This window comes from Sorex araneus, chromosome 9 (assembly GCF_027595985.1).
Source record: "Sorex araneus isolate mSorAra2 chromosome 9, mSorAra2.pri, whole genome shotgun sequence".
Taxonomy (NCBI): Eukaryota; Metazoa; Chordata; class Mammalia; order Eulipotyphla; family Soricidae; genus Sorex; species Sorex araneus.
Window position 1 is genome coordinate 12,129,506 of NC_073310.1, and position 27,550 is coordinate 12,157,055.

The window sequence follows — 27,550 nt, forward strand, 5'->3', positions numbered from 1 at the left end:
GTCCATTTTATAAAGTAGTTCACAATATCTCATTATGTTTAATCTTCAAACGCCAATCCCACCACCATTCTGCCTTCTCACCACCATATTTCAGATGTTTCCATCCCGAACCCCAATCTTGCCCCAAAGCAGAACTGAAATAATATATTTTGTATTGCTTGTTATGAAAACCCAGTGAAAATGCTACCAAAAAAGTATCCTTAGAGGAAAGAGTGTGGAGATAGTCCCTGGGTGAAATACAACAATCTGCAACAATCTGTCCTGTCTGCCATCTTTTTTTTTTATTTTTTTGCTTTTTGGGTCACACCCGGCAATGCACAGGGGTCATTCCTGGCTCATGCACTCAGGAATTACCCCTGGCGGTGCTCAGGGGACCATATAGGATGCTGGGATTCGAACCCGGGTCGACCGCGTGCAAGGCAAACGCCCTCCCCGCTGTGCTATCGCTCCAGCCCCTCTGCCATCTTTTTAACTCACCCCTTCCAAACGGTTCTCACAGAGAGCCAGGGCTACCCCCCACAGTAAAGGGAGGGAAAGTTAGGTCGGGGGGGAGAAGGGTTGGAGCTGTTCCTACACCTCTCTGGCCCCCAGGGGGCGCCTTGTCCTGGGGGCAGTGAACACGGGCTCCTTGGGATCAGATGAAGGCCAGGGGCTAACTCAAATGTAGGGCTCCTCCTCAGACCCCCCACTTCCTGCTATCTGGCCCGATGTATGTCTTCCCAGAGTCTGGTGTTGGGGGCAGGATATTCGCCTCCCTAGCCCCGGGGACACAGACCTTCGTCATCAGGGCCCTGCAGCGCCTGACAGATTTCTCCACCCCAGAGCTAGCTTCCTCCTGCTTGTGATGAATCAGTTCTTGGTGTGTGTTGGAGGGAGACCTTCAGAGGTCGTGCCAGTACCCTGTGCCCGCAGAACCCCGACCCAGCACTTCTGCACCCCGTTCATCGACTCTTTCTGCCCAGATCAAGCACCAATGCTAACGGTGGAAGGTGGGATCTTAAATCCCTGCAATTCCTTCTGAGTTCACAGTGGACAGTGTGATGGTCTAGTGGGGAGGACGCTTGCCTAGAACGTGACTGACCTGGGTTTGCTCCCGGGCACCTATACGTACTGGTCCTCCAAGCATTACCGGGAGAGTCATCCCTGAGCACAGGGCCAAGAGTAAGTTCTGAGCACTGCCACGTGTGGCCCTCAAGCAAGCAATCCTCCCCCCCACCTCCCTCCAAATAATATGGTATACAGTATTATATTGTGTAGACAACTATATTCTGGGCAGTAGGCATTCTATACAAGGAAGAAATTTCTCTTCTCCCCCATACACATCTATCTAACCACCAATCTTTCCATCCATCCATCTCCTATTGGTCATTTCTTGCATTGATCCATCCTCTCCATCCCTCCCCTTCATCCCTCCATCCCTTCTTCCCTCCATCCCTCCCTCCATCCTTCCATCCACTAAATCAGTATGACTTGTGGATCCCTAACTTTTCCACTGGGTTGTAAGTTCTTACTACCATTGTCCTTTTGATGCTCAACTATCTCAGATCGAATCCGTAAAGATCTTTAAATTTCACTTTTGCTCTTTGGGGTGTTGAGTCACATGTTATGCTGCTCGGGGCTTGCTCCTAGCAGTGCCAGGAAGACCACACAGTGCCAGGGACCAAGCCCAGCTTTGATCAATCTTGTTGGCCTGTAAGCTTATTTTTATGTCTTTTGTCTGGAGGGGAGGGAGTGAAACATGTCTGTGATAGAATATTTTCTTTGTTTGTACTTTGAACCACACCGAGGGCTTCCTCCTGGCTCTGCACTCAGGGGTCACTGCCGGCGGGACTCAGGGTACCAGATGGGGTGCCGGGGATCAAAACTGGTTCAGCCACATGCCAGGCAAGCACCCTACCTACCCTTTGTACTACCGCTCTGGTCCCTGAACTCTTATTTTCTGGCACAACAAAATATCCATGTTCATCTTATCGTTTCTGTGTCTCAGTCATGAACTCAGCCCTTTTTTTTTTCTTGAGTTTGGCAGTTTGGCAGACGAGTGGCACTTGGAAGACAAGCCCTAAGTACTGGGGGGGTGGCTCACTGCTTACACTGAGAAGTGAGTCCAGATGATGAGCCCCGTGTGTGGACACAGGATCCCAGGAGACCCAAATGGATCCAGCGCCACCTGCCTCCAAAGGGGTCATGGATCTCAGCCTCCCTCCCCCGACCTCCCATTGCGAAGCCTGAGGCCCGGGGCTGTGGCATCTGCTGGCTCAAACCCCAGATGCAGGAGGGTGACGTGGAGAAGGGGGAAGGGGGAGGGGTTTCAGCACCCCTGCTCTTCCAGCCCCCCACACGTGGGGAAATGAAAGGAGGAAGAGGGGGGAGGAGGAGGAGAGGGGACAGGAAGTCACAAGAGTGACCACGAGCAACCCCATGAGAGTGTATTGACTGCAAATGAACGAACCTGGAATGGCTGGAGAGAGAGGACGGGGGTAAAGGCACCTGCTTCGAGTGTGGTCGATCCGGGTTCGGGCCCCAGCACTGCATCTGAGCCCCACACACCCCACTGAGGCACAGAGCCAGGAGTAAGCCTGGAGCACTGCCACGTATGGTCCAGTAACCCTCCCCCACCCCTTTCCCGACCCTCCCCCCCCCCCCCCCCCCGCCAAAAAAAAGCCTAACCAAAATAAAACCCAAACTAGGTCCTGGATCTCTCCATGTTACAGCAAGAGTGACAGGCAGAAATTGGGAGGGTTGGGGCCAGAGAGACCCAACCCTTACCTTACAGCGTGCTTGCCTTGCACACAGCCCACCCAGATTCAGTTTCCGGCATCCCACAATGGTCCCTTGCGCACCGCCAGGAGTAATTCCTGAGCACAGAACCAGGAGTAACCTCTAAGCATTGCAGGTATGGTTCTCCAAAAACAAAATACGTATATAAATAATTTAAAAAAAAACAAACCTTGGGAGTGTTGGCAAAACCCAAAGATTTGGGTCTGGAGTCTAAGTGTTGCTGTGAACTCATCACTTACCTATTTATTTTGGTTCGGGGGTCCTGCGCATCAGTGCTCAGGGACTAACATCAGCTCTGTGCTTGGGGGCTACTTCCAGTCGTGCCGGGAGCAACATGCAGTGCCAGAAATCTAAGCCCTCCAATCCAGCGCTCAGCCTGTTAAGCTATGGCTCTCGTCCTGAACTCATTTTTTTTTTTTTTTGCTTTTTTGGGTCACACCCGGCGATGCACAGGGGTTGCTCCTGGCTTTACACTCAGGAATTACTCCTGGTGATGCTCAGGGGACCATATGGGATGCTGGGAATGGAACCCGGGTCAGCCGCGTGCAAGGCAAATGCCCTACCTGCTGTGCTATTGCTCCAGCCCCCCTGAACTCATTTTTATTTATTATTTTGTTGTTTTTTGCTTTTTTTTTTTTTGCTTTTTTTTTGGGGGGGTCACACTTGGCAATGCTTAGGAGTTACTCCTGGCTCTGCATTCAGGAATCACTCCTGACAATGCTTGGGGAACCCTATGGGACGCCGGGGATGAAACCCGGGCGGGCCACATGCAAGGCAAACGCCCTCCCTGCTGTACTATTGCTCTGGCCCCAGTGTTTTTTTTTTTTTTAACACTGTGATTTACAAAGTTTTTCATAAGACAGTTGTTCCCGGCAGTCGAGTTCCAACACCAATCCCACCACCAGTGTCCCTTCCCTCTACCATGTCCCCAGCTCCGCTCCACCCCCACCAGCCTGATCCCTTTGCAGGCAGAAAATAATTTGCTTCATATCGCTTGTGACAACAAAACGGCAAGTAGAATGATAAAAAAAAATAGATGAATAGAATTCAATTTGTGACAACTGTCATATCTCACAGTGGTGTCCCCTAAGTCCTTGTCTGAGAGTTTCCTGAGCTGGCTGGTGCCCGCTGGGCTGGGTTACTGTTTTCACCCGTTGAGCTTGGGGGGCTTCTACAACAACCTTCTCATCAAAATTGCTCCCACTGGGCCTTCAGAACTACGGAACTTGGAGGTGTCCCAGAGCTGGGGTAGCCTCCTGGGCTTGGGGTAGACAAACAGGGGGTAGACCCCTCTCCCTGCTGGAAGGCTCAGCAGCCCCCATCCACACCCCACATCCTCGGGCATATAAACAGCCCCTTTCCACAACTGAACCACTCAACTCCATACTTAAACGCAGACACAGATCCTCTACCTGCAACCTCGCTCCCTTCTGCCCTCTCCCCTCCCTCTCCCATGCTCGCAACATCCTCTCCCTGCTCTGCCCACAGGCACCTCCTGTGCCCACCAGCTCAACTTCCCTCTGTTCCCTGGGTGCGTTCTCTGGTCCCTAGAGCTGGCGCTGCCAACCTGGACTGGCAGACCGGGAGTGCCAGAGAAGTGCCTCTTCCCTGGAGCTGTGCCCAAGCAGGAGTGTCGCATGTCATGAGTGTGTATATGTGTGTATGTGTGAGTGTATGTGTGTGTGTTTGTATGTGTTCGTGTGTGTTTGTGTGGTATGTTATGTGTTTGTGTGCGTGTATGTGGGGGGGAGCAGTGTCCCAGATGAACCTACTTGTCCCTAAACCTCTATGTTGATGAGACAGCAAGATCGCGCCCAGTAGGGCGATTCGGAGGCCCAAGAGAGAACACGGCCGACCAGAACACAGGCTTTGCATGCTGGGGCCTGGGTGGGTCTGCCAGCACCGTAGGGTTCTCGGGTATCATGCCCAGGAGTGAACCCCCAATCCCAAACCCAAGAGAGGGTTTGGAAATCTTTCCATATCCATTCAAGAAGAGCCGCTACTGTCTTCTTCCTCCCCCGCCCCCCACCAAGCATTGCCACCCATTCCTTGGTCCTTCATTGCCTTACATTTCAATGTTTTTGTTTTTATGACCTAGGGTCACAGGAAACAGCTTTTCCTCCCATTGTTGCACCGCGCAGTCCAGCCATTATTTATAGCGTCTCGTTATGAAAACAAGCTGTTTGATCTCTCTCCAAAGTCTGGGCTGACTCGACTCGCACAGAAGGAGAAAAGCACGGGGGATGCAATCAGCCAGGCCACGCGGCAGCGGGTCCCGGCGTCAGTTCATCCCTGCTGCAAATCAATGCATGTGCAGCTCTGGGCGATCAGAGATCGGACACTTGGCTCCGACCGCCGGGGAGGAGAGAGCTGGCATCCCCACTCAGCCAGGGCTCTGGGTCTTGGGACGAAAGGTCTGTGGGTTAAAGAGCCGGCCAACCCAAGACAGGTCCCTGAGCAGCCTCATTCTCCACATCGACCCGAAGGACTTCTAAGGCACGTGCTCACATGGGACAGGTGGGGCTAGACCTTTGACCTGAGCGGGTGCCCCTTTGTGCCTGTCAGCAGCCTTGGCACCTCTACCGCCAACCAGTTACTTCTGCTGAAGCCTGCAGTGCCCTCTGCCGGACATCATCAATGACGACTCCTGAAGGCAGTTTTTGTGTTTTGTGAGCTGACAAGTTTTACTAATGGGTGACCATCATTGGGGGGAGCTTAGTCGTGTGTTTTTGTTTTTTTTTTAAATCATCTAAAACCAAACAACATGGATTCTAGTGATAAAAGTAAAAGTTATGGGGGCTGGAGTGATAGCACAGCGGGTAGGGCATTTGCCTTGCACATGGCCGACCCAGGTTCAAATCCCAGCATCCCATATGGTCCCCTGAGCACCGCCAGGGGTGATTCCTGAGTGCATGAGCCAGGAGTGACCCCTGTGCATCGCTGGGTGTGACCCAAAAAGCAAAAAAAAAAAAAAAGTTATATTGCGCTTCCTGCCACAAAATGTCTTCCACTCCCTGTTCCCCCTGGACAGACGATACTGTGGCCGGCCACGCGTGGTCCCTCCTTCCCGATCTGAGGAACGGGAAGAGGCCAGCCCAGCCCCCACCCAGAGCCGCCTCCCCGGAATCTGCGTCCATCCAGTCCCAGGGGCCCAGTGAGCACCCTTGCTTCAGAGTTCAGGGGAGACTCCTGACAGTGCTCGGGGGACCTTGCGGCATCAGGAGTGGGAGCTGGGTTCCAGCACGCAAGGCCTGCGTCCCGCTCCTTGGAGCCATTCCCCCCTGCCCCTGCACCCCTGCAGCCCTGACCTCTTAATCTGTGGGCCATGACCCCGTAACTGGCCTGCATCACTGAGCGTGGGGCTCACACCCAGTGACCAAATATTCACCTGAAGTTGGGCTGGAGAGGTCGTGCAGGGGTTAGAGTGCGTGTTCATCTTTGCACACACAGCTGGCTCGGGGGTCATCCCTGGCATCCCCTTGGATGCCCCGATCCCGCCAGGAGTGACTCCTGAGCACAGCGCCAAGGGGCAAGCCCTGCAGACACTTGCATGTGGCCCCAAACAACCAAAACCCAGACTCAAAACCAACCACGCCGTGGACGTGAGGCCTATTCTGGCAGCGCACGGCCCTGCTACCAGTCTGGGGCGGGGGGGGGGGGGGGTGAGGTGCGGGTGGCCAGAGGGAAGTTCTGCTCTCCGGGACAACAGCATCGGGCTCCCAGGGGCCCGGCTACCTCAGCCCGGGAGGCAGTGGGGGTGGGGCAGGGGGGTTCGAGAGAGGCTTTTTGACTGCAAGCTTCTTCATCCTCCTGCGCCCAGCTGAGGCCCTGGGCTCTGAGCTGAGAAACGGAGCTGACGCTTCCCCTGCCTCCCACCTCCCGGGGCTGCCCTGCACGGCCCTCCCTGTTGGGGATGGACTGAGCTATCAGGGCGAGCCCACGTAGACTGAACTACAGACAGGAACGTTTTCCCCCTTCAAGCTGCCTTCAGAAAAATAATTGCAGTATATATATATATTTTCCTTTTTGGGTCCCACCCGGCTGTGCACAGGGGTTACACCTGGCTCTGCACTCAGGAATTACTCCTGGCGGTGCTCAGGGGACCCTACGGGATGCTGGGAATCAAACCCGGGTCGGCCGTGTGCAAGGCAAACGCCCTACCCGCTGTGCTATCGCTCCAGCCCCTAATTTCAGTATATTAAAAAGAGCAGTTTTCCTTCTCTCACAGAAGCCCGGCTGGTCTCTGACCTGCAGATCTCAGGTGTTAGCCAGGCCTGACCTTTATTGTAAATTGTAGGCTCTGGCCCAGCCTAGTCTTTGGGATGTAGATTTCAGGTGTGGGAGGTGGGGGGGGGGGGCAGTTTTGTCTTTGGGATGTAAATCCAAGTGCTTTTAGCCCAAGAAACCTTTCAGTTTTGGTTTTGTATCTTCTTTCCGGAGGCCAAGATGACTGGCCTGCAGATGCAAGGAACTAATGCATATTCTACTGCCTCAATGTTCTTCCCGTAACTTCTTTGGATGCCTTTGGTGACGTCACTGTATTGGCCCTTTAGAGGTACCACGATCAATAAAAGGAGATCACGGGGCCCTCTACCTTTGCCAAGAGTCAGAGAGAGCCTTGGACCTCCAGGAAACACATTTCTTCCTTTTCTTGCGCCTCCGACCACACGAACGTTCACGCAACACCTCCCTGAGCCCTAAGTCCCCTGTGGCATGCTGCTGACTACGGGCCACTTGGGGCCTGGTGACTCCTTACAGCTGGGGGCCCTATGCCGCCCCCTCGCTCCAAGACCAGAAGCCCGGGGTGGGGTGGGGTGGGGTGGGGTTGGGTGTGAGTCCCCTTGGCTTCCCCCTCCGAGCCCGTGAGGGCCGCCTGGCTGGCCGGCCAGGGTGGGGTGTTCACTTACGACTGGGGGACCCCTCCGATGCCAAAGCCCACCAGGCCCCGGAGCACCAGGATCCAGCTGTACACGGGCGCGAACGCACTGAGGATGCCGTAGTACAGGGTCCAGAGCACGCTGATCTTCAGGCCCTGTGGAGAGAGGGCACAGGTCACGGGGGCACAGGTCACGGGCTCCCGAAAAGCCCAGAAGCCGGGCGCCCCCCTCCTACCCCACACGGGTGTGCAGCCAACCAATAGGGTCACCCCAAACGGAAATCCACAGGGCCCAGGAGGCCAAGGGTCCCCTGAACTGGGCCGGGGGTTGAGACTGGGGGGACTCTGGGGACACGCTGGGTTATCCGACATTTGGCGTTGGGCACTGAGGTGTCAGATGTCCCCAAGGCACAGGCGCCCATAAGCTCTGGTCCTGCTTCCCGAGACTGTCCACTTGTGACGTCCACTTTGACTCCACACAGTGCAGGGTCCCTGTACCCGGACGTTCACTTGGTTTGGCCTAAAAGTACGAGGGGGAGTCGGGGGGCGGGGGGAGTCTTTTTGGGTCACACCCAGCGATGCACAGGGGTTACTCCTGGCTCTGCACTCAGGAATTACTCCTGGCAGTGCTCGGGGGACCATACGGGAGGCTGGGAATCGAACCTGGGTTGGCCGCGTGCAAGGCAAACGCCCTATCCGCTGTGTTATTGCTCTAGCCCCAGGGCGGGGGCAGTGTTTGAAGGGACACTTCCAGGTCTCGGGAACTCGGCTGACTTGCCGTACATCAAAGGGACACTGTGCTTGGTAGGATAGGCCATGTGACAGCACTGCGGTCTCAGAAACTGGGGTTGTGTCAGGGGGCTCTGTGTCACGTGGCAGTGGCAGTGGCCGTGGTGGAGGGACACTTCTGTACCCCCTGGCATCCATGGAGTCCCTAGAAGTATCTGGGACTTGGTGCCAGAGAGATAGTTCAGCAGTTAGCGCGCCGGCCTTGCTCCTAGCTGACCTGGGCTCGATCCCTGGTACCCCATATGGTGCCCTCACCAGGAGAATCCCTGAACGCAGAGTAAGTGCAGCAGGGTATGAGTCAAACACCCCAAAAATTAAAATAGAGGTGTCTGCGACTCGACTGATTGGAACCTTATTTCAAAATGTCCAATATAACCCCCCAAGAAAGCCACCACAATGCTCTATAAAATCCAAACTAGTTTTAAACTTAATCCTATACCAAGTTTCTCCCCACATGGAAAATTCCTTTTCCTTTATCTTGTACTTTTTTTTTTTAATTTTTGCTTTTTGGGTCACACCTGGCGATGCACAGGGGTCACTCCTGGCTCTGCACTCAGGAATCATTCCTGGCGGTGCTCAGGGGACCATATGGGATGCTGGGAATCAAACCCGGGTTGGCCGCGTGCAAGGCAAACACCCTACCCACTGTGCTATTGTTCCAGCCCCTATCATGTACTTTTCAATAAATTTTTCTATTAACACTAAAAAAAATAAACAAACCCAAATTATTATTATTATTATTTATATATCTAATATGTAATTAGGGATGCTCAGGGCTTACTCCTGGCTCTGCACTCAGGGATCACTCCTGGCAGGCTCAGGGGACCATATGGGATGCTGGGATCGAACCCACATTAGCTGTGTGCAAGGCAAGAGCTTTATCTCTCCAGACCCCCATTATCTTGCTTTTAAAAATGTCTCCTTTAAACAGTAGAGACAGGACCAAGAATATTGCTCCATGGTTGGTAGCCTGTCTCATGAGTGGGGGAGAAGGCAGCTGGAATAGAGAAGGGATCACTAAGTCAGTGATGGTTGGAGGGATCATTCGGGATGGGAGATGTGTGCTGAAAGTAGATAAAGGACCAAATGCGATGGCCTCTCTCGGTATCTGTATTGCAAACCATAATGCCCCAAAGTAGAGAGAGAGTATGGGGGAAATTGTCTGCCATAGAGGCAGGGGGAGGGTTGGAAAAGTAGGGGGGTAATACTGGGGACACTGGTGATGGAGAATGTGCACTGGTGGAGGGATTCGATCATTGTATGACTGAAACTCAAACATGGAAGTTTTTTTTTTTTTCTTTTTGGGTCACACCCAGCAATGCTCAGGGGTTACTCCTGGCTTTGCACTCAGGAATTACTCCTGGCAGTGCTTGGGGGACCATATGGGATGCCGGGGATCAAATCCGGGTCGGCCGTGTGCAAGGCAAACGCCCTACCCGCTGTGCTATCGCTCCGGCCCCAAACATGGAAGTTTTTTTTAACTGTATCTCGGGACTGGAGCGATTGCACAGTGGGTAGGGCGTTTGCCTTGCACGCGGCCAACCTGGGTTCGATTCCCAGCATCCTATATGGTCCCCTGAGCACCGCCAGGGGTGATTCCTGAGTGCAGAACCAGGAGTGACCTCTGTGCATCGCCAGGTGTGACCCAAAAAGAAAAAAAAAAACTATCTCACGGTGATTCAATAGAAAAATTAAAATTAAAAAACTGACAACAGTAAAAAGAAAAAAAGTCTCCTTTAGGCACTTGTTGGGGTATAAGCACTGATCCCCTTTCTCAATTACGTGACTCAGTCTCTTATCTTTGCAATTATTTCTAAGGGCATTAGTCATTTTCATCATTTTTTTTTTCTAAGAGAAGCGATTGTTGGATTTGACCAGGACTCTGAAAGGGAAGATAAAGAGGATGCTTATTTATGATGTTAATTACCCTTAAAGAATTAGAAAAAATAAAGGTGAATGTTAAATTATTATCATTGTTTTTAGGGCCAGAGTGATAGTATAGCAGGTAGGGAGTTTGCCTTGCACATGGCCAACCCTGGTTTGATCCCAGGCACCCCATAGGATCTCCTGAGCCCGCCAGGAATGATCCCTGAGCTCACAGCCAGGAATAAGCCCTGCAAAATGCCAGATGTGGTACCCCTCAAGGGGAAAAAAATAAATTGTTTTCAGGGGCTGGGGGATAGCTCCAAGGGCTGGAGTGCAGGTTTTGCAAGCGGGAACCTAGATGCAATCACCAATGGAATTGCCAACAGCAGACAAACGGGGAAGCGGGGAGAAGATTCCACGGAAGGCTGGCCCTGAAGCATGAGGCTAGGCAGAACTCTCTGTCCCCCCCCCACCCCGCACCCCCCAGCCCACGGGGACACTTCATGGCCGAGCCCTGAACAGAGCAGCCGATTTTAGCCTTGAGATCTTTAACTCAGTGAGAAAGGGCCGCAGAGGGTGTGGACCTGATGATTTTGGGTCTTTGGGGGAACCGATGCTGGGGATGGGGGGAGGAGGGGGGCGTTTAAACAACCAACCGTGCATCACCTTGAATGAAAATTTGTTTGCTTTTGAGATCACAGTGATTAGACAAAAAAGCAAAAAAAAAAAAAAAAGAGAGAGAGAGAGATACCCTAGGATTATAAAAATTTCAATAATTGGGGCACAGAGCCATCCCTTCAGCGAGCTGCTCTGCTGGGTTCTGAGATTCATTTGTGGGTCTCTGGATCACAGCCAAGAATGCGCTTAAATAGCACCCTGAGGCAGTTTGTGGGTGTGACAGTCGTGGGGGGGGAGTGGGAAAGGATGGTCCAGTTTCAGTCCCCTGAGGCCTGGCGTTTTCAGTCACTGGTCCCGTATATCTAGGGTTTCAGCAGATTTTTTTTTCTTCTGCGTGGGGAGCCCCAGGTGAGCTGTGAAGGTCGGCTGTGAGGGTGTCAGTGATTGGCTCTTGGAGGTTTGGGGCTGCCGGGGTTCATCTTGTGCGGGCAGAGAGGGAGGACCCCTGCTCCCATCTGAGCCGCCCCCGAGATCAGCCCAGTGCACGGGCTGAGCCGTCCCTGCAGCGAGCGGCTCGGTTCATTCCTGAGTCGGTTTCGTGCCTTTTTAAAAACACCCACGACATCCCTGCTTAGCGGGGATGGGGCAATGACAAACAAGACTCGAATAATGTTGCTTGGATTTCCGTTATCATTATTTTTGTAGACAACTTCTTCCTAGTTGAATCAATGGTTACTCATTTCCCATTTACCTTTTCAAAAAAAAAATGTGCATTACATTAAAAAAAAACAAAGAGCATCTAAAGATAGTAAGTATGGAAGGAATTTGCAGCCTGTAGTCAGAGGATCCCAAAACTTGGAACCACCCCCTTGTTAAGTAAAAAAGAAAAAGTTGTTCAGCAAAATCCCAACTGGAAATCTATTTTTTTCCCCTTTGTTGTTTTGGGGTCACATCCAGCTGTGCTCAGGGCTTACTCCTGGCTCTGGGCTCCGGATCACTCCCCGGGGTGCTGGGAGCCATATACAGGGCCAGGGATCTAACCCAGATGGCCTCTGTGCAAGGCAATACTATCTTTCTGGGCCCCTCAAATCTATTTTCTTCTTCTTCTTCTTTTTTTTTTCTTTTTGGGTCACACCCAGTGATGCTCAGGGGTCACTCCTAGCTCTGCACTCAGGAATTACCCCTGGCCGTGCTCAGGGGACCCTATGGGATGCTGGGAATCGAATCTGGGTCGGCCGCGTGCAAGGCAAACGCCCTACCCGCTGTGCTATCTGTCACTGTCATCCTGTTGCTCATCGATTTGTTCGAGCGGGCACCAGTAACGTCTCTAATTGAGAGACTTATTGTTACTGTTTTTGGCATATCCAATATGCACGGGTAGCTTGCCAGGCTCTGCTGTGCGGGCTCCAGTAGCTTGCCGGGCTCCCCGAGAGGGGTGGAGGAATCGAACTCGGGTCAGCCGCGTGAAAGGCGAACGCCCAACCTCAGTGCTATCGCTCCAGCCCAAATCTACCTTCTTTAAGCAAACAAGCACCCCCTGTTTGCACAGGATTCTACGCCTGTTCCTCTCCGTCACCCTACACCCCTCCTCCCACCCCCAGGGAATATCACTCCCCCTGGGTAGCACCGTGCCTTGACCAAGTGCAATCACGAAGCAGCATTTCTGCACCCTAAAATCATGACTGTTAAAATTGGTGCCAGGGGCTGGAGAGATAGCACAGCGGGTAGGGCGTTTGCCTTGCACGCGGCCGACCCAGGTTCAAATCCCAGCATCCCATATGGTCCCCTGAGCATGGCCAGGGGTAATTCCTGAGCGCAGAGCCAGGAGTAACCCCTGTGAATCGCCAGGTGTGACCCAAAAAGCAAAAAAAAAAAAAAAAAAAAAAAAATTGGTGCCAGCTGTATGTACCTCGACTTAATTATAAGTGTCTTCCGGCTTTAGCTCAGTTAAGAGCTTTCCTGCCTTGGAATCCGAGACTTGACTCAGAAACAGGGCAGGCTTAGTAGCCCTGAAAGGAGAACAGAGGAGCAGAGGAGGAAGGGGAGAGAGCGTGCCCCCCCGCCTACGGGGGCCTACGAGTCCAGCCCCCTCTCCAGGGGCCGCCGGGTGGCGGGATATTCGGGGGAGGTCACGGTGACCAGGCCGCGTGCAGAGATGGGTGTGGAGGAATCTGTCCCGGTTAGACAAATTGCTACTAGCTCTGCATTGGCCAATGAGATAGGACTTTCCAGCCACCTGGAAAATGAGGTCCCGGCAGCCATTTGTCACGGCCGGTCCAAAGATGCAGGACTGCCAGCAAGTCCCACACCAGTGCCTCTCGGACACGGCAGAAATGTCTCCCGGCCCGGGGCTGCTCATTAACCACACTTGTCATCCTGCCTTGGCCCCTTCCACTTCTAGTGCCTTCCACTCCTCTATACTCAGGAATCACATGCCCCTTGTATGCCAGGCTCTAGAGAGTAATGCATGAACGCCAAGCGTTTGTTAATTTGCTCGTTCAATGATTCCTTCGATGACCAGCCAATGGCAAGTGCCGGCCCGATGCCACGGACCAGGAACCTGAGCTAGATTACTCGTTCATTCTGTCTGTCAATCACGTCCCGAGCCGTGACTGACTGTCATGCTGACATGTGCTTCCTTCCTTCGTTTCTTCACTCGGCAGGTACTGAGCACCCCGTGTGGACCTGGCAGTCTGGGACGAATGGATGTATTGTATCATTCATTCACCCATTCACTGCAGGGTATGAGATGCCTGGGACTCGTTATGCTTCATCCTGGGCTACCGCAGACAGCATGACAGCCAGACGGTCTGATTTTATGGGCCTTTCATTTATGGGTTGTTTTTTTTGTTTGTTTTGTTTTGTTTTTTGGGTCACACCGGCGATGCACAGGGGTTACTCCTGGCTCTGCACTCAGGAATCACTCCTGGCAGTGCTCAGTGGACCATACGGGATGCTGGGAACTGAACCCAGGTCGGCGGCGTGCAAGGCAAACGCCCTCCCCACTGTGCTGTTGCTCCAACTCGAGGGTTCCTTTTTTGCCACACCCCCGCCAAGACAGTCTGGTCCCATTATTTTTGATATGTGCCACTCTCACAGGTGTGAGATGATACCTCATTGTCATTTTAGTTTGGATTTCCCTAGTAGGAAGTAACTGAGTAAGGTCCCTGCTTGGTCCTGATTGAAAGACTGACCTGGCCTGAGGACTGTGGTCTGGAATATACAGCGAGAAAAGCCAGCCTGTAAGCTTAACATAACTCTTACTGTGTTCATACAAAATAGCTAGAAATATTATAAGAAGTAAACTTACTATGATTGGTCAAATGGATTATTAGCTGAGGAAAGGAGAAAGCAATACACCCTGGATGGAATCCCGCCCTTGAGCGGATCTCCTGGTAATCTGGAGTGCTGAACCCTCAGATGAGATTCTGTCCGTGAGTTAATCTCCTAGAGCTTCCCCTGAAGGAGCGGCTTTGCCTCTGTTGCTATGGCAATGTTCACCCCCACCTCTGTGTACCGCACCCTTCACGAGTTCTACATAACTAAGAAGGGACTTTGGGACTTTGAGGACTAGAGGGTCTGTGGGGACTAGGAGCAGGACCAGATGACGCCGGTGACTGGAAGTAGAGGACTACGGGACCACGACGAGACGAGGAGGGAGACAACGAAGGAGAGGACTTTGAGGTCTACGAGGAGACCAGGATGACGGAACTATGACGACCGGGACTACGACCAAAACTACGACCACGATTGCGCCGTAAGGGGAGAGATCGGACTATGCTGGGGAGGAGAGAGAAATGAACCTACTACCGGCCAGCCGGGGGCCAGGCCTAGTTTCTCTGTTCCCCCGGTCCTCCATCTGTCTGTCGCCGTGGGCAGCCCAGGGGAACGGTTCTCCGTCACCGAAGGCTCTAGTCCCTCGCGTGCCCCCCACCCCACACCTTTCTCTTGGAAAACTCACATGGGTGGGGAAACTGAGGCCTAGAGAGGTATCCAGGGGGAGCCTGCGTGATGGGGGGATCAAAGTGAGCCAGTGTTTCTCTACCCCCTCAAGGGGTGCCACCCAGTTGTTCTTGCCTTTCCTGGCCTGCCACAAGACCCCGGGATGTAGAAATTCACAGAGAAATCCAGGTGGCCCGGTGAGCACGCCCCTGACTTGAGATTGCAAAGTCATGCAGCTATGACGCTCCCAGACACTGCCCAGCTGGGCCCGGGCGGAGCAGGGGGGCAGGGGAAGGCCTGCCCTGCCAAAGCTCCAGATGCCACGGTGCCCGCTATGCCTGCAGGAGGTCTGGGCAGGCTTTATAAGTAGAGCTGTCCTGTCCTCCCTGCCACTGGGCCACCGTCCTGCCATCTGGGGGCGCTCTCTCCTCTCTCCTCTCTCCCTCTCTCCTCTCTCTCTCCTCTCTCTCACTCTCTCTCTTCTCTCCTCTCTCCCTCTCTCCTCTCTCTCTCCTCTCTCTTTCTCACTCTCTCTCCTCTCTCCTCTCTCCCTCTCTCCTCTCTCTCCTCTCTCACTCTCTCTCCTCTCTCCTCTCTCCCTCTCTCTCTCTCTCCTCTCTCTCTCCACTCTCTCTCTCTCCTCTCTCCCTCTCTCTCTCTCCTCTCTCTCTCACTCTCTCCTCTCTCCTCTCTCTCCTCTCTCCCTCTCTCTCTCTCTCTCCTCTCTCTCCACTCTCTCTCCACTCTCTCTCTCTCCTCTCTCTCTCCTCTCTACTCTCTCCCTCTCTCTCCTCTCTCTCCTCTCTCCCTCTCTCTCTCTCTCCTCTCTCTCACTCTCTCCTCTTTCTCCTCTGTCTCCTCTCTCTCTCCTCTCTCTCTCCTCTCTCTCCTCTCTCTCTCTCTCTCTCTCTCTCTCTCTCCCTCTCTCTCTCTTTAATCCTCCTAGCAAGCTGGGGTACAAGGGATCTGGGCAGGAAATTCACCAGAGTCAGTTCTGTGCCCATGCTACATAGACTAGGGTCGGAGTCATCATACAGCGGGGAGGGCATTTGCCCTGCATGCAGCTGACTCAGGTTCAAGTTCTGGCATCCCACAGGGCCCTCCGAGTACCGCCAGGAGTGATTCCTGAGAGCAGGGCCAGGAGTAACCCCTGAGCATCACAAGGGTGACACCCCTCTCCCCCCAAAACGCCATGCTACATAGACCATTTGGGGTGGGTGAAATGCTGAGCAGCTGGATTGTGGGGACAGTTCTTGGCTCTGTGGCTGACACACCTGTATTTCCACATACCCCCCGATGACAGTGGGGTGAGCCTGGCAAAGCCCTCAGGGTTGGGACTGGCACACGCAAGGTGCATCTCTGTGCCAACTGCTTCCTTTCACCCTCTGGAAGAGGCTGTATGTCTCCTCATCACAGGGAGGAAACTGAGGCACGGGAGGATGATGGCTACTCTAGTTCTGGGAGCGTTTGAGTGGAGGAGCGGGGACTGCGACCCAGGCGGGCTGGCTTCAGAGCTGCAGCCTTCATTCACAACTCAGGGGTCTCAGAGGGTCTGTGGGGACCGATGAAGCCAAGGCTGGAGCCATGCGTGGGGTTTAGATGAAGGACTCGTGGGGCTGGAGGGAGAGCACAGTGGGCAGGGCACTGGCCTTGCACGTAGCCAGCCTGGGTTTGATGCTCAGCATCCCATAGAGTCCCCCGAGCACTGCTGGGAGTGAATCCTTGAGTGCAGAGGCAGAAGTAACTCCTGACCAGGTGTGACCCAAAAACAAACAAACAAACCAAAAAATGGACTTGACTTTATGAAACCACCACTTGAGCTTGTGCAGAATTGGGGTCTTGGTGCTCTTGTCTATCTGGATGCTGGGGGATGACCACAGGTGCCCAGAGCATAACTGGGAAGCCGACTCTCTGGTCTCTACCTGCAGGAGGCCTGGAGGGTCCCTTCAGGAGGACGCAACCACAGACCTTCATTAGTTTGCTCATTCAGGGGGCCTGGAGTGATAGCACAGCAGGTAGGAAGTTTATCTTGCACGCGGCCAACCTGGGTTCGATTCCCAGCATCCCATATAGTCCCCCGAGCACCGCCAGGGGTAATTCCTGAGTGCAGAGCCAGGAGGAACCCCTGAGCATCGCCGGGTGTGACCCAAAAAGCAAAAAAATTAATTGTGATTCATCAATCCGGTCAGACTCTGAATGTGACTCACTCACTCACTCACTCAGCCTTTGTCGTGTGAATGTCAAACACCTGCAGTGTGTCCAGAGCTCAAGGAACGGGCAGGGGTGACTTCTTTCATTCACTCCATTCATCTCCAGACGTGACTAAGCAACCCCAGGGCTGGAACAGTGGCAAAATCTGCTGCTCCGGAAGGCGCTAAAAATATACCCAGGGCTCATTCACCATCGTTACGTGACATGGACCCATGAGGCAGTAAAGATCCAGGCTCACGGTTCAGGGGCTAAGGCGCCTGTGTTAACGGCAGTGGCCCCGGCTTGATGGCAAGCATTGCAGGGTCCCCTGGCACCTCCGGGGGAGACTTCCAGGCACAGAGCCAGCCAGGAGTAGCCCCAAAGAACTACCAGGTGTGACCCAAACCACGCCCCCTCCAACACACACACACACACACACACACACACACACACACACCAAAAAGTTCTATAAACCCTTCCCCAAGCTTGTAGCTCTCTGCTCGGAGGCCCATCCCACACAGAAGACATCTATCTAGATTCTCCAGGGCCGCTCCTGGGAACACGCAGGAACTGCTGCCTGAGCGGCCGAGAGGGAGTGGACACTTCCAAGGACAGTCAAGGGCACGAGGTTCACAGAGAACACACCCCAGAATAGCCCAGCGCCTGGCAAGGGTTGGGGGGATGGGGAGATGCCAGTCTCCCCTGCCCAGTTCCGGCACTCAAGAAACTAGGGAGCTTCTGCTCCCAGTGTCTGCTGGGGTCACTCAGGGACCCGGTGGGAGGCAGGACTGTGTGAACAAACATCCTCCCCGCTCCCCTGGAGTCCAGACTCCCCACCTCCCTCTGCTGCACCTGTGGCAGACATCACCAATCAATCACAGCATGGCCCCAGGGAGCCTTCTGCGTCCTCTGTCCTGGGTCTGGCCACCCCAGGGCAAGGCTGGAGGACACGCCAAGGACAAAAGTCCACTCGCCCTTTAGCTTCGAGAATCAAAAACCGGGAGCTGTGGTTCCTGGTCACCTCCTCCGATATAAACAAGGATGCAAGGCTAAGCGGGAGCGGGCCTCCCTGTTGGAGCCCAGCGACTGTGCCAGGCCTCAGATTAAGGTTTAGATTCAGTCCCTTCCTTTTTTTTTTCCCCCTCATGGTTTCATGACTTGGCAATTGAATGGCAGAATTTTGGGTTCAGTACATTTGTGCTCTGTGTGTGTGTGTGTGTGTGTTGTGTGTGTGCGTGTGCACGTGCGTGCGCATGCATAGGTGTATCTGCCTCAAGAACGGGAGGATCAACAATATATTTTTTTAAATTTCAATCCTATTTTTGGCAATTACTTTCTGTATGTTTGTTTTATTGACTCACCCTGAGTTACAGTTACAAAGTTGCAAAGCAGATGATTTGGAGTAACCGCTGGAGTTCCAACACCCATCCCTCCACCAGTGCACATTTCCCACGACCCATAGACCCAGTTTCCCTCCTGCGACCCTAACCCCAGCCTCTCTATGGCAGGCACTTTCCTTCTCTCTTTCTCTCTCTGTGTCCCTGTGTCTCTGTCTCTCTCTGTCTCTCTGTCTCTGTCTCTCTCTCTCTTCTTTCTCTCCTCTTGGGCACTATGGTTTGCAATACAGGTACTGAGAGGTTATCGTGTCTGTCCCTTTACCTGTCTTCAGTACTCAGTTCTTATCCAGAGGGATCATTCCCAACCATCTTTCAACATGATTTTTATCCAGGGGAGAAGGAAGGAGTTTCCCAGCCCCAGTCTGCTCAGGAGAGAGATTTCCTTTGGGTTTGGAAAGTTCTTGAGAGGTTCGGGAGTCAGTCTGCTCATTCCATTAACAGCTGCCGGCCCAAAGCAGTGATTCTCCCCACTTATGCCCTCTTCTCCCCTCCTTTCCTCTCTTTTCTCCTTCTGTCTTCTCTGACAACCCCAGAGCCCCTCACTCCCCACCCCTCCCCACTGCAGCCTCCTGTAGGGGTGGGGGCGGTAAGTGGGCACCGGCATTGGGGTCTCGATTCCAGGACACAGCCCTGGGCTCTTGGGAGGGGGGTGGGCTCGGAGCACCAGCTCCCCAGTGCTCTCTCCAGCCCCCGCTTCCCGCCTGCTGGGGTTCGGCTACTGGTCATCTTCGGGGCAGCTACCCAGGCACGTGGGGGTTAGGAGTGCGGGGTGGGGAGCGGGGGTCTTACTGTTTTCCGGCCGTACTGGTCTGAGATGTTCCCCCAGAGCGTGGAGCTGGACATCATGCCCACGAAGACCACCTGCGGGTGGGAAGACGCTTCCGTGAGTGGCTCGGAGCGTGGCAGAGGAAGGGCAGAGCACGTGGAGCTGGGGACAGCCACACCTGAGCCAACAGACACCCGGAGACCCAGCTCAGGGGGTTCCACTGACCTGCGAGCCCTGCCACCAGCCCCCCACCCAGGGGCACGAGGCTAACCCTCCTTCTATTTTCTGGCTTGGGGGAGGGGCAAACCCTGCCGTGCTCAGGGGTTACTCCTGGCTCTGCTCCCAGGAATTACTCCTGGTGGTGCTCGGGGGACTGTCAAGGATGCTGGGAATCGAACCCGGGACAGCCGCATGCAAGGCAAACGCCCTACCTGCTCCAGCCCCTGAGCCTGTCTCATTTTCACAGTCAGTCTGCGAGTGCTTTGCTTACGGGGGACCCACACCAGGCCCCTCCCTCAGGCTCTATGATCTGCAACAATGTACTTACACTCCCCCTTCATTATGAAATGAATCGCATCTGGTTTTGATCTATCGCCTATTACTAAAAATGACCATGATAACTCAGTGCAGAGGAAAAGCACTAACGCTTCAAACCTCGTGTTCTCGGATTGGAAAAACAATGTGATTTAAAATGTAGGTACATTGTTAGGAAAAACACCATCCGCCAACATGAAATACTTCCGGCATCGGGAAGGTAAAGATACATGGAGGTAAGGGATGTAAACAATGAAGAGGGCAGGAGTGACAGTGCAGCGGGGAGGGTGTTTTGCCAACCTGGGTTCAACCCCTGTATCCCTTATGGTCCCCTGAGCCTGCCAGGACGGATCCCGGAGAGCAGAGCCAGGTACAAACCCTGAGCATTGCCAGGTGTGGCCCCAAAACAAAAACAAAACCAGAAAAACCATATTGTGAACTCAGTCCTATCCTAAGTTCCTAGTCAGCTGGCGAATTTCTTCTCCTTTCCCTTCTACTCTGCAACACTTTAAATAAAATAAAATAAAGAGTACAATGTGTGTTGCAACTATATTGTGGAAGATGTATCCAGCCCTTGGCTACAGTAAGTGGCAGCTTTGGTGAGTGTCATCCTTATTATCTTCTACCCAGCCTGGCCATGCCCTTTCTTTTATGGGGGTTGGGGGGCACACCCAGCTGTGTTCAGGGGTTCCTCCTGACTCTGCACTCAGGGGTCACTCCTGGTGGTGCTTGGGGAACCCTGTGGTGTGCCAGGGATCAAACCCGGGTCAGCTGCATGCCAGGCAAGGGCCCTCCCCGCTGTTCTATATCTCCCCCCACCCTTTCCTTTGAGAATGTTGTTGCTGAGAAAAATGGAGGCGCAGGTTGAAGGTCACGTGGCTGACGTGTCTTTCATGTGCAGGAGCCTTGGGTTCAACCCAGGGCACCACGTGGTCTCCTGAGCACCCCTGGGAGTGACCCTGAGACAGTGCCTGAGCGATGCTGGGTATACCCTAAAACAAGAAGGGGGGGCGTGTCGCCTGGTCAGTCACTCTGCTCTGAATTCAGTTCCAGAGGCCAGCAGCTCCCCTCCCCTCCAAGTTAGTTGGTGCCAGGCACTGTACTAAGCCAGTCCTCAGTTTGCCCTTGAATGGACAGAACCGGCGTCTCCTTTGGGCCGTCAGAGAAAGTGAGTCATCCTAGGGGCCAGAGCGATAGCACAGCGGGGAGGGCATTTGCCTGGCACGCAGCTAGACCTGGGTTCGATCCTCAGCATCCCAGACGTCCCCGGAGTATACCACCAGGGGTCATTCCTGAGCTCAGAGCCGTGAGTAGCCCCTGAGCATTGCTGGGTGTTGTGCCCCCCAACACCTCCAAACAGCCCATCTTAAAAGGTTTAAGTGATAGACCCAGGAGGGTTCCCGCCCCCAGAAATGGTGCAGGGTGCTGGGGGCCTGCTGGGAGGGGCAGCACTGAACACTGGCCGCCAGCCTGCCGGGCTATAAAAGGGGGGAGGGGAGGAGAAGCAGCTGAGGTCACGGGGTGTCTAGCCGGGGTTTCATTTTCTGCTGAGCCCTGGGCACCGGCGGGAGGAGGGGGGCACCCCAGGACGCCCCGAGGACTCAGAGCTGGGTGTCCCCGGCACGAGCTCCCTGCGGCTTACCGAGGTCAGCAGGGCCACCTGCCAGCTGGGGAGCCGCCACTCGCAGTGCAGCTGGGGCGCCAGGATGCTCAGGATCATCATCTCCATGGCGTCGGCCATCTGTGGGAGGAAGCAAGGACCAGGAGTCCAGCACCGCCCCACACAGAGTCACACTTCCCCGACGGCCGGCGGCGTCCTCTACCGCCTATCAAAACATAGAGCTCAGCGGCGAACACAGGGCAGCACGGGGCAGGAACCCACCGAGAGATGTTGAACATTTCTGTGTGTGTGTGTGTGTGTGTGTGTGTGCTCCCAATTTTTTTTTTAAGTGGGCAGGGAGAGGGTTGGAGAGATATTACAGAGCAGAATAAAGGGGTAAGGCACTTGCCTTACACATGACTGACTTCGTTTGATCCCCAATATCGCAAATGGCTCCTTGAACACCAGCAGGAGTGATCCCTGAGCACAGAGCCAGAAGCAAGCTATTAAATGTGACCCACGCCCCTCCCCCAAGATTGGGACCCTCCAAATGATTGGGAAAACCACATTGTTTTGTTTTTTGTTTTTTAAATCCTAGGAAAAAAATCTTTCAGCCAAGGTAGAGAGACAACCATCCTCTTTCTTTCCGCCCCACTAGACACTCGTTTGTCTTTGTTCATGTAGACTTGTCAACGTCTGTAACAATAATGACTTTCAAAACAACGGATGGAGTCTCACTGCAGCCCAGGTAATCAAAACACAGAATCTTTACGGGACTCTGCAGACGGTAGTGAAGCAGGAAAGTGAGTCCGGAAGCAGACCTGGGTGGCTGGGGACAACGATGGGTTTTCAACTTGGTGGGGAAAGACTTAAGGGCTCGTGCTGGTGATTGTGGGGATCTGGCGCAGGACAGACCACAGGAATCTATTTAGCTTTCTTAAGACTCTTTTCACAGGAGCCCTCATTGTAGAATAACTTGTCTATCTGTCCCGGAGCAAGGAATTTGGATACAGGCACCCTGGGTCGCAAGAAGGGTGGTGGTCAGACCAGATAACCAGACCCATATCACAAGACCATATCACAGGACTCAGGACTGCCCCCAGAACCGGGACATTCCTGAATATTGGTGGAAATACTGATCTCTAAAACCATAGGCTAAGGAGTGATGTCCTTTTAAATGGACTGGTTAAGAAAGTTTGTAATATTACAAATCTATTTGCTATGAAATGCTAGGGCTCTGCTGTAACGGCCGGGGAAGGCCTATATAAGATCTCCTTTGGAGAAGCTCGGGGTCTTTTGCCCAACCTGCTGGACCTGCGTGTCCGTGTAGGCAGCTGGACCCTGGCTAGCCAGTCTTACAATAAACCCTGCTTGCTGTTTGCAGTCTCTGGAGTCTCTTTGTCGTTATAGGGAGATCTCGATCCGCGCCCTAACAGTGATGAACTGTTTGGGGAAAAAAAATTGTTTTTACAACTACATGTTCTTCCTGTTCACAAAAAATGAGTTTCAGTGGTATGCACGCTCCAAACGCAGAATTTACTACAGTAGATTAGGGGGTTATGGCCTGGACCTGCAAATCCTTTGAAACAAAGCATACATTTCTCTGTACACTTCGTTTGTTTGCTTGGTTTTGGTTTGGGGGCCACACCTGGAAATACTCAGGGATTACTCTTGGCTCTGCACTCAGGGATCTCTCCTGGCAGTGCTTGGGGGACCCTATGGGATGCCGAAGTCACACCCAGTTTGGCTATGTGCAAGGCAAGTGCCTTACTCTATGTACTATCTCCAGCTCCTGCCCTTTTTTGTTTTGTTTTTTTGCTTGTTTGTTTTTTTGTCACACCTGGAGATGCACAGGGGTTACTCCTGGCTCTGTACTCAGGAATTACTCCTGGTGGTGCTCAGGGGACCATATGGGATGCTGGGAATCAAGCCCGGGTTGGCCGCATGCAAGGCAAACGCCCTACCCGCTGTGCTATCGCTCCAGCCTTCCCTCCTTCTTTTAAGGAAGGGAAAGCCCCCACAATGACATAGCTCTGGTGGCAGCCTTGAGCCCCAAGGGTTGAGAATCTCTTACAAGCTTCAGTTCCTCCTGCAGGGTCACTGCCAACCACACCAAGCACCCCTCCCACGCACAGACCTTCATCATCATCATCATCATCAGGGTCACGCAACATAAGCTGTTGATGCGAGTACAGGCTTTATGTGGCGGGTACCATGTCTTTCCTGGTTGACCGCAGGGAGAGTCCCTGGGGACGGGATGGGAGCGGAGCCCCGGATACTTGCCCAGGCCAGGCCGGTGAGGACGGACAGCTTCCACTGGAATTTTCCAAACCCAATGGCTTCCACCGCATCTTCCACCATGAACGTATCTGGGAAGGCAAGGGGGGGGTGCAGGGAGGCGTGAGTGCACCGCTGTGTGGTCGCAAGCTGGGGAGCAGTACTGAGGTGGTGGTATTCCGCTGAGCTCATTCAAGGGAGCCCGATCCCTCTTGCAGAGGGGGGTATGAGAGAAATGCTCCAACAAGTCGGAAACCCTCTGAGGCTGCAGGGTCGGCTGCCACGTTGATTACAGGAGAGCTGGCAACATATGGCAGGTCATGCCACAGGAAGTGGATGGAATAATGATAGACTATAAATCAGCTGTTCTGTATCCTTATTATGAAACAACCCAGCCGGTTAAGAAGAACTGGCAGGAATAAGGAGAGGTATATAACACATTGTTGATCCCGTTGAAAAATAAGGAAGATTGACAACTATTTCTTTTGGTTATGGTTTTTGAAATCTGTGTTTGTGTGTAGGTATACAGAACCTGAACTTTGGGGGTGGGGAGGGCACGTGGCCGACCCGGGTTCAATCCCCGGGATCTCAGATGGTCCCCCAAGCATCACCAGAAGTGATTCTGAGTGCAGAGCCAGGAGGAACCCCTGAGCACTGCTGAACTTTGCCTAATAAAACAAAAAACAAATTTTAAAACTCTCTGAACTCTGTTTTAGCTTTTTTTTTGTTTTTGTTTTTGTTTTTTTGGTTGCCTTTGGGAGGAGATATAGTGTGAGAATTTAACTTTCCTTTTTTTTTTCTTTTTGGGTCACTCCCTGTGATGCACAGGGGTTACTCCTGGCTTTGCACTCAGGAATTAACCCTGGCAGTTCTTGGGGGACCATGTGGGATGTTGGGAATCGAACCCAGGTAGGCCGTGTGCAAGGCAAACCCCCTACCTGCTATGCTATAGCTCCAGCCCCTAACTTTCCTTTTAACATGTTTCATTTCCATTATCAGCGGAGAAAGGAATTTTATCACAAGAGCAGGATCTGAGTTTTTGTTTTCTTTGGATTCGGGGAGTGGGGGTGACTCCCGGTGATACCCAGAGCCTACTCATAACTTGGCCCCCGGAATTAAACCAGGGTTGACCACATTCAAGGCAAAGGGCCTAAAGCCCTGTACAATCTCCCCAGTCCCCCTCCCCAGTAAACACTCTTCTAAAAGCAACATTCCTTCTGCGCTGAGCTGGAAGGTGCCCACACTATTCGGAGGGAAGGCGTCTCAAAGGGACGTGTGTCCCGCCAAGGCTGACTTTGTGATAAAATTCCTGAGTAGGTGCACCAAGCTCGGGGGAAGCAAGACTGAGTGGCAACAGTGTGCTGACAGGTAACCTTCTGGAACAGCACTCTTTCTTTTGTTGGCTTTGGGGTCATACCCAGTGATGCTCAGGGATTATTATTTCTGGCTCTGTGCTCCGGAATTCTTCCTAGAGGGCTCTGGGGACACTATGGGGGGTCAGGGATCAAACCTGGATGAGCCACATGCAAGGCAGATGCCCTGCCCGGCCCTACCCAGGCCTATTCACTGTCTTACTGTTCCCAGCATCACTTTCTTATTGTGTGTATAATTTCTACAAAGGCCTGATTGCTTCCCAAATAAACACTATGCTCAGATGCGGGTGTGTGTGGGGGAAATATACAAGTTACCACTAATCGATGTCTCTGAGGGGCACTGAAAGACTTAAAATAGAATGTGGCACGCTTATTGCGTCCTGCACGCAATAAGCTGCCACGGGCACACAAGCTGGCCACGTTGAATCCAGCCTGGAGTTCTGTGGACAGACTCCGTGGTACCCGAGGCCGGATGCTGCCACTAGGGGGCGCTGTAGGAACTAGACGCAGACTCCCTGAGTTACAGCCTGTAAATCCAAGTAGATTCGAAAATTTATAACTGAATGGAAAATTACAAATATAGGGACAGAGAGATAGTATGGCGGATAGCGCACTTTCCTTGCACGCAGCCAGCCCAGGCTCAACCCCCGGCACCACATAGGATACCCAAAGCCCCTCTGATTTCAGAGCCAGGAGTGCCACTAAGTGTCACCCAAACTCCCAGCTCCCCGCTAATGAAATATGCTGCACGGGCCTCCCGAGCACTGCCTCTGATGATTTTTCTCAGCCCCCATCTTTTTGCACTTTCAATCCCGGACCTCTTATTCCCGTCATGATTCTCTCTGGAAGCGTGAGCTGGCGTTTATTACACAGCAGGGACTGGTTCCCACCAGCAAAAAAATAAAATAAAATAAAATAAAAATAAGGAAATATACAAATAAAAAATAAGGGCTTGTCCCCTCCTGTCTCAAAGCCTCGCAACATGACAGAGCCCTTGTAACGGCTCACCGTTTGCCAGGCACTGGGCTAAGAGCATGTCCAGTCATGAGGGGAACTCGCTGCTTTAGTCTCTGCTACCGGCAGGCCAGTGGAGGCCCCGTCTGGCCCCTTGGTGCAGAGAAAGGCCTGGCCTGCCTCCGGGTCACACAGCTGGGTCATCGTTGCATCGTCGATGGCAACACCGAGCCTGGGTGGGCATGAGGGGGGCCGTCTCAGCGCCCGGCACGGCCTCCTGCCTCCCCGCCATTGCCTCGAGACCTCCTGCCGCCGGGCCCCGCGGGGTCGCCAGGCTCCGAGTAGAGCTCGCCTTGCGCACGTGAGGCCTGGGATCTGGACCCCGACACCAGCAAGACACAGGAATGAAACTAAAAACTCTGCAGGCCGTGGGCTGGAGCCACCGGTTCTCCCTCATCTGGGAATCTGCGCGTTTCCACTCCTCAGCGTTTGATGGTGAGGGGAGACCAGCGCCCCCCCACCCATGCTGCCTGGGGCTTCCTGTGGGGTTTCTTTGTTTTGGGGGGGTGCACTCAGCAGTGCTCAGGGCTGCCTCCCGTCTGCACTTGTCTGTGCCCAGATCCTCTCAGATGGAGCACGAGGTCGTGCTTCAGAAAGGGGGCCCGGGGGCTGCAGCGAGGGGGCTCAAACCCCAGCACCGCTTCCCCTGAGCGCATCAGTGATCCCGCACACAGAGCCAGGAGGAAGCCCTGAGCACCGCCGGAGTGGCCCTCGCCCAGCCCCTCTCACCCCCCACAAACGGGGGGAGGAAAGAGAGTGGCTCTGAGGCCAGGCTGCATGTGGCAGCTCAGCTGGGCTAATTGCCACGACTGTGTGCCCGGCACCAGGGGCTTCCTGAGTGTGTTTCCTCTGCTAGGGGAGAGGGCACGAGTTTCAGGGGATCTGTTGTGAGGATGTAAGAGGCAGCACGAGAAATGCAGTGCCCGGCACGGAGTAAATCCTCAGCCAGCGTCAGCTGCTCACATCACTCATGTCACCAGCACCGTTGCCTTCATCCTCACCGAACTCTCGTCAGCCACACTACCCACAGCACCATTACACCATCAGTACCACCACCATCAGCACCACCACCACCACCACCATCACCATCACCATTAGCATCACCACCATCATCACCACAATCATCTGGAACATCTTCATCCCCATCCTCACCATCACCATCACCATCACCACCATTATCACCACAATCATCTGGAACATCTTCATCACCATCCTCACCATCACCATCACCATCAGCATCACCACCACTATCACCACCATCAGCATCAGCATCAGCATCACCATCATCATCACCACCATCATCATCATCTGGAACATCTTCATCACCATCCTCACCATCACCATCACCATCAGCATCACCACCACTATCACCACCATCAGCATCAGCATCAGCATCACCATCATCATCACCACCATCATCATCATCTGGAACATCTTCATCACCATCCTCACCATCACCATCACCATCATCATCAGCATCACCACCACCACCACCATTATCTCCAGGACTATCCCCACCACCAGCATCAC

At 53.5% G+C, this 27,550-nt stretch overlaps 1 protein-coding gene across 1 annotated transcript in view; it reads right to left on the reverse strand.

The window, feature by feature from the left end:
- Positions 1-27,550, reverse strand: part of SVOP (SV2 related protein) — a 60,533-nt gene that overhangs the window by 16,257 nt on the left and 16,726 nt on the right. Inside the window, exons 3-6 of the mRNA XM_055146914.1 lie at positions 23,640-23,725; positions 21,399-21,497; positions 19,246-19,317; positions 7,686-7,810 (exon numbers count right to left, since the gene is read on the reverse strand). Coding sequence (XP_055002889.1) covers positions 7,686-7,810; positions 19,246-19,317; positions 21,399-21,497; positions 23,640-23,725 — 382 coding nt within the window. The remainder of the gene's footprint in view (positions 1-7,685; positions 7,811-19,245; positions 19,318-21,398; positions 21,498-23,639; positions 23,726-27,550) is intronic.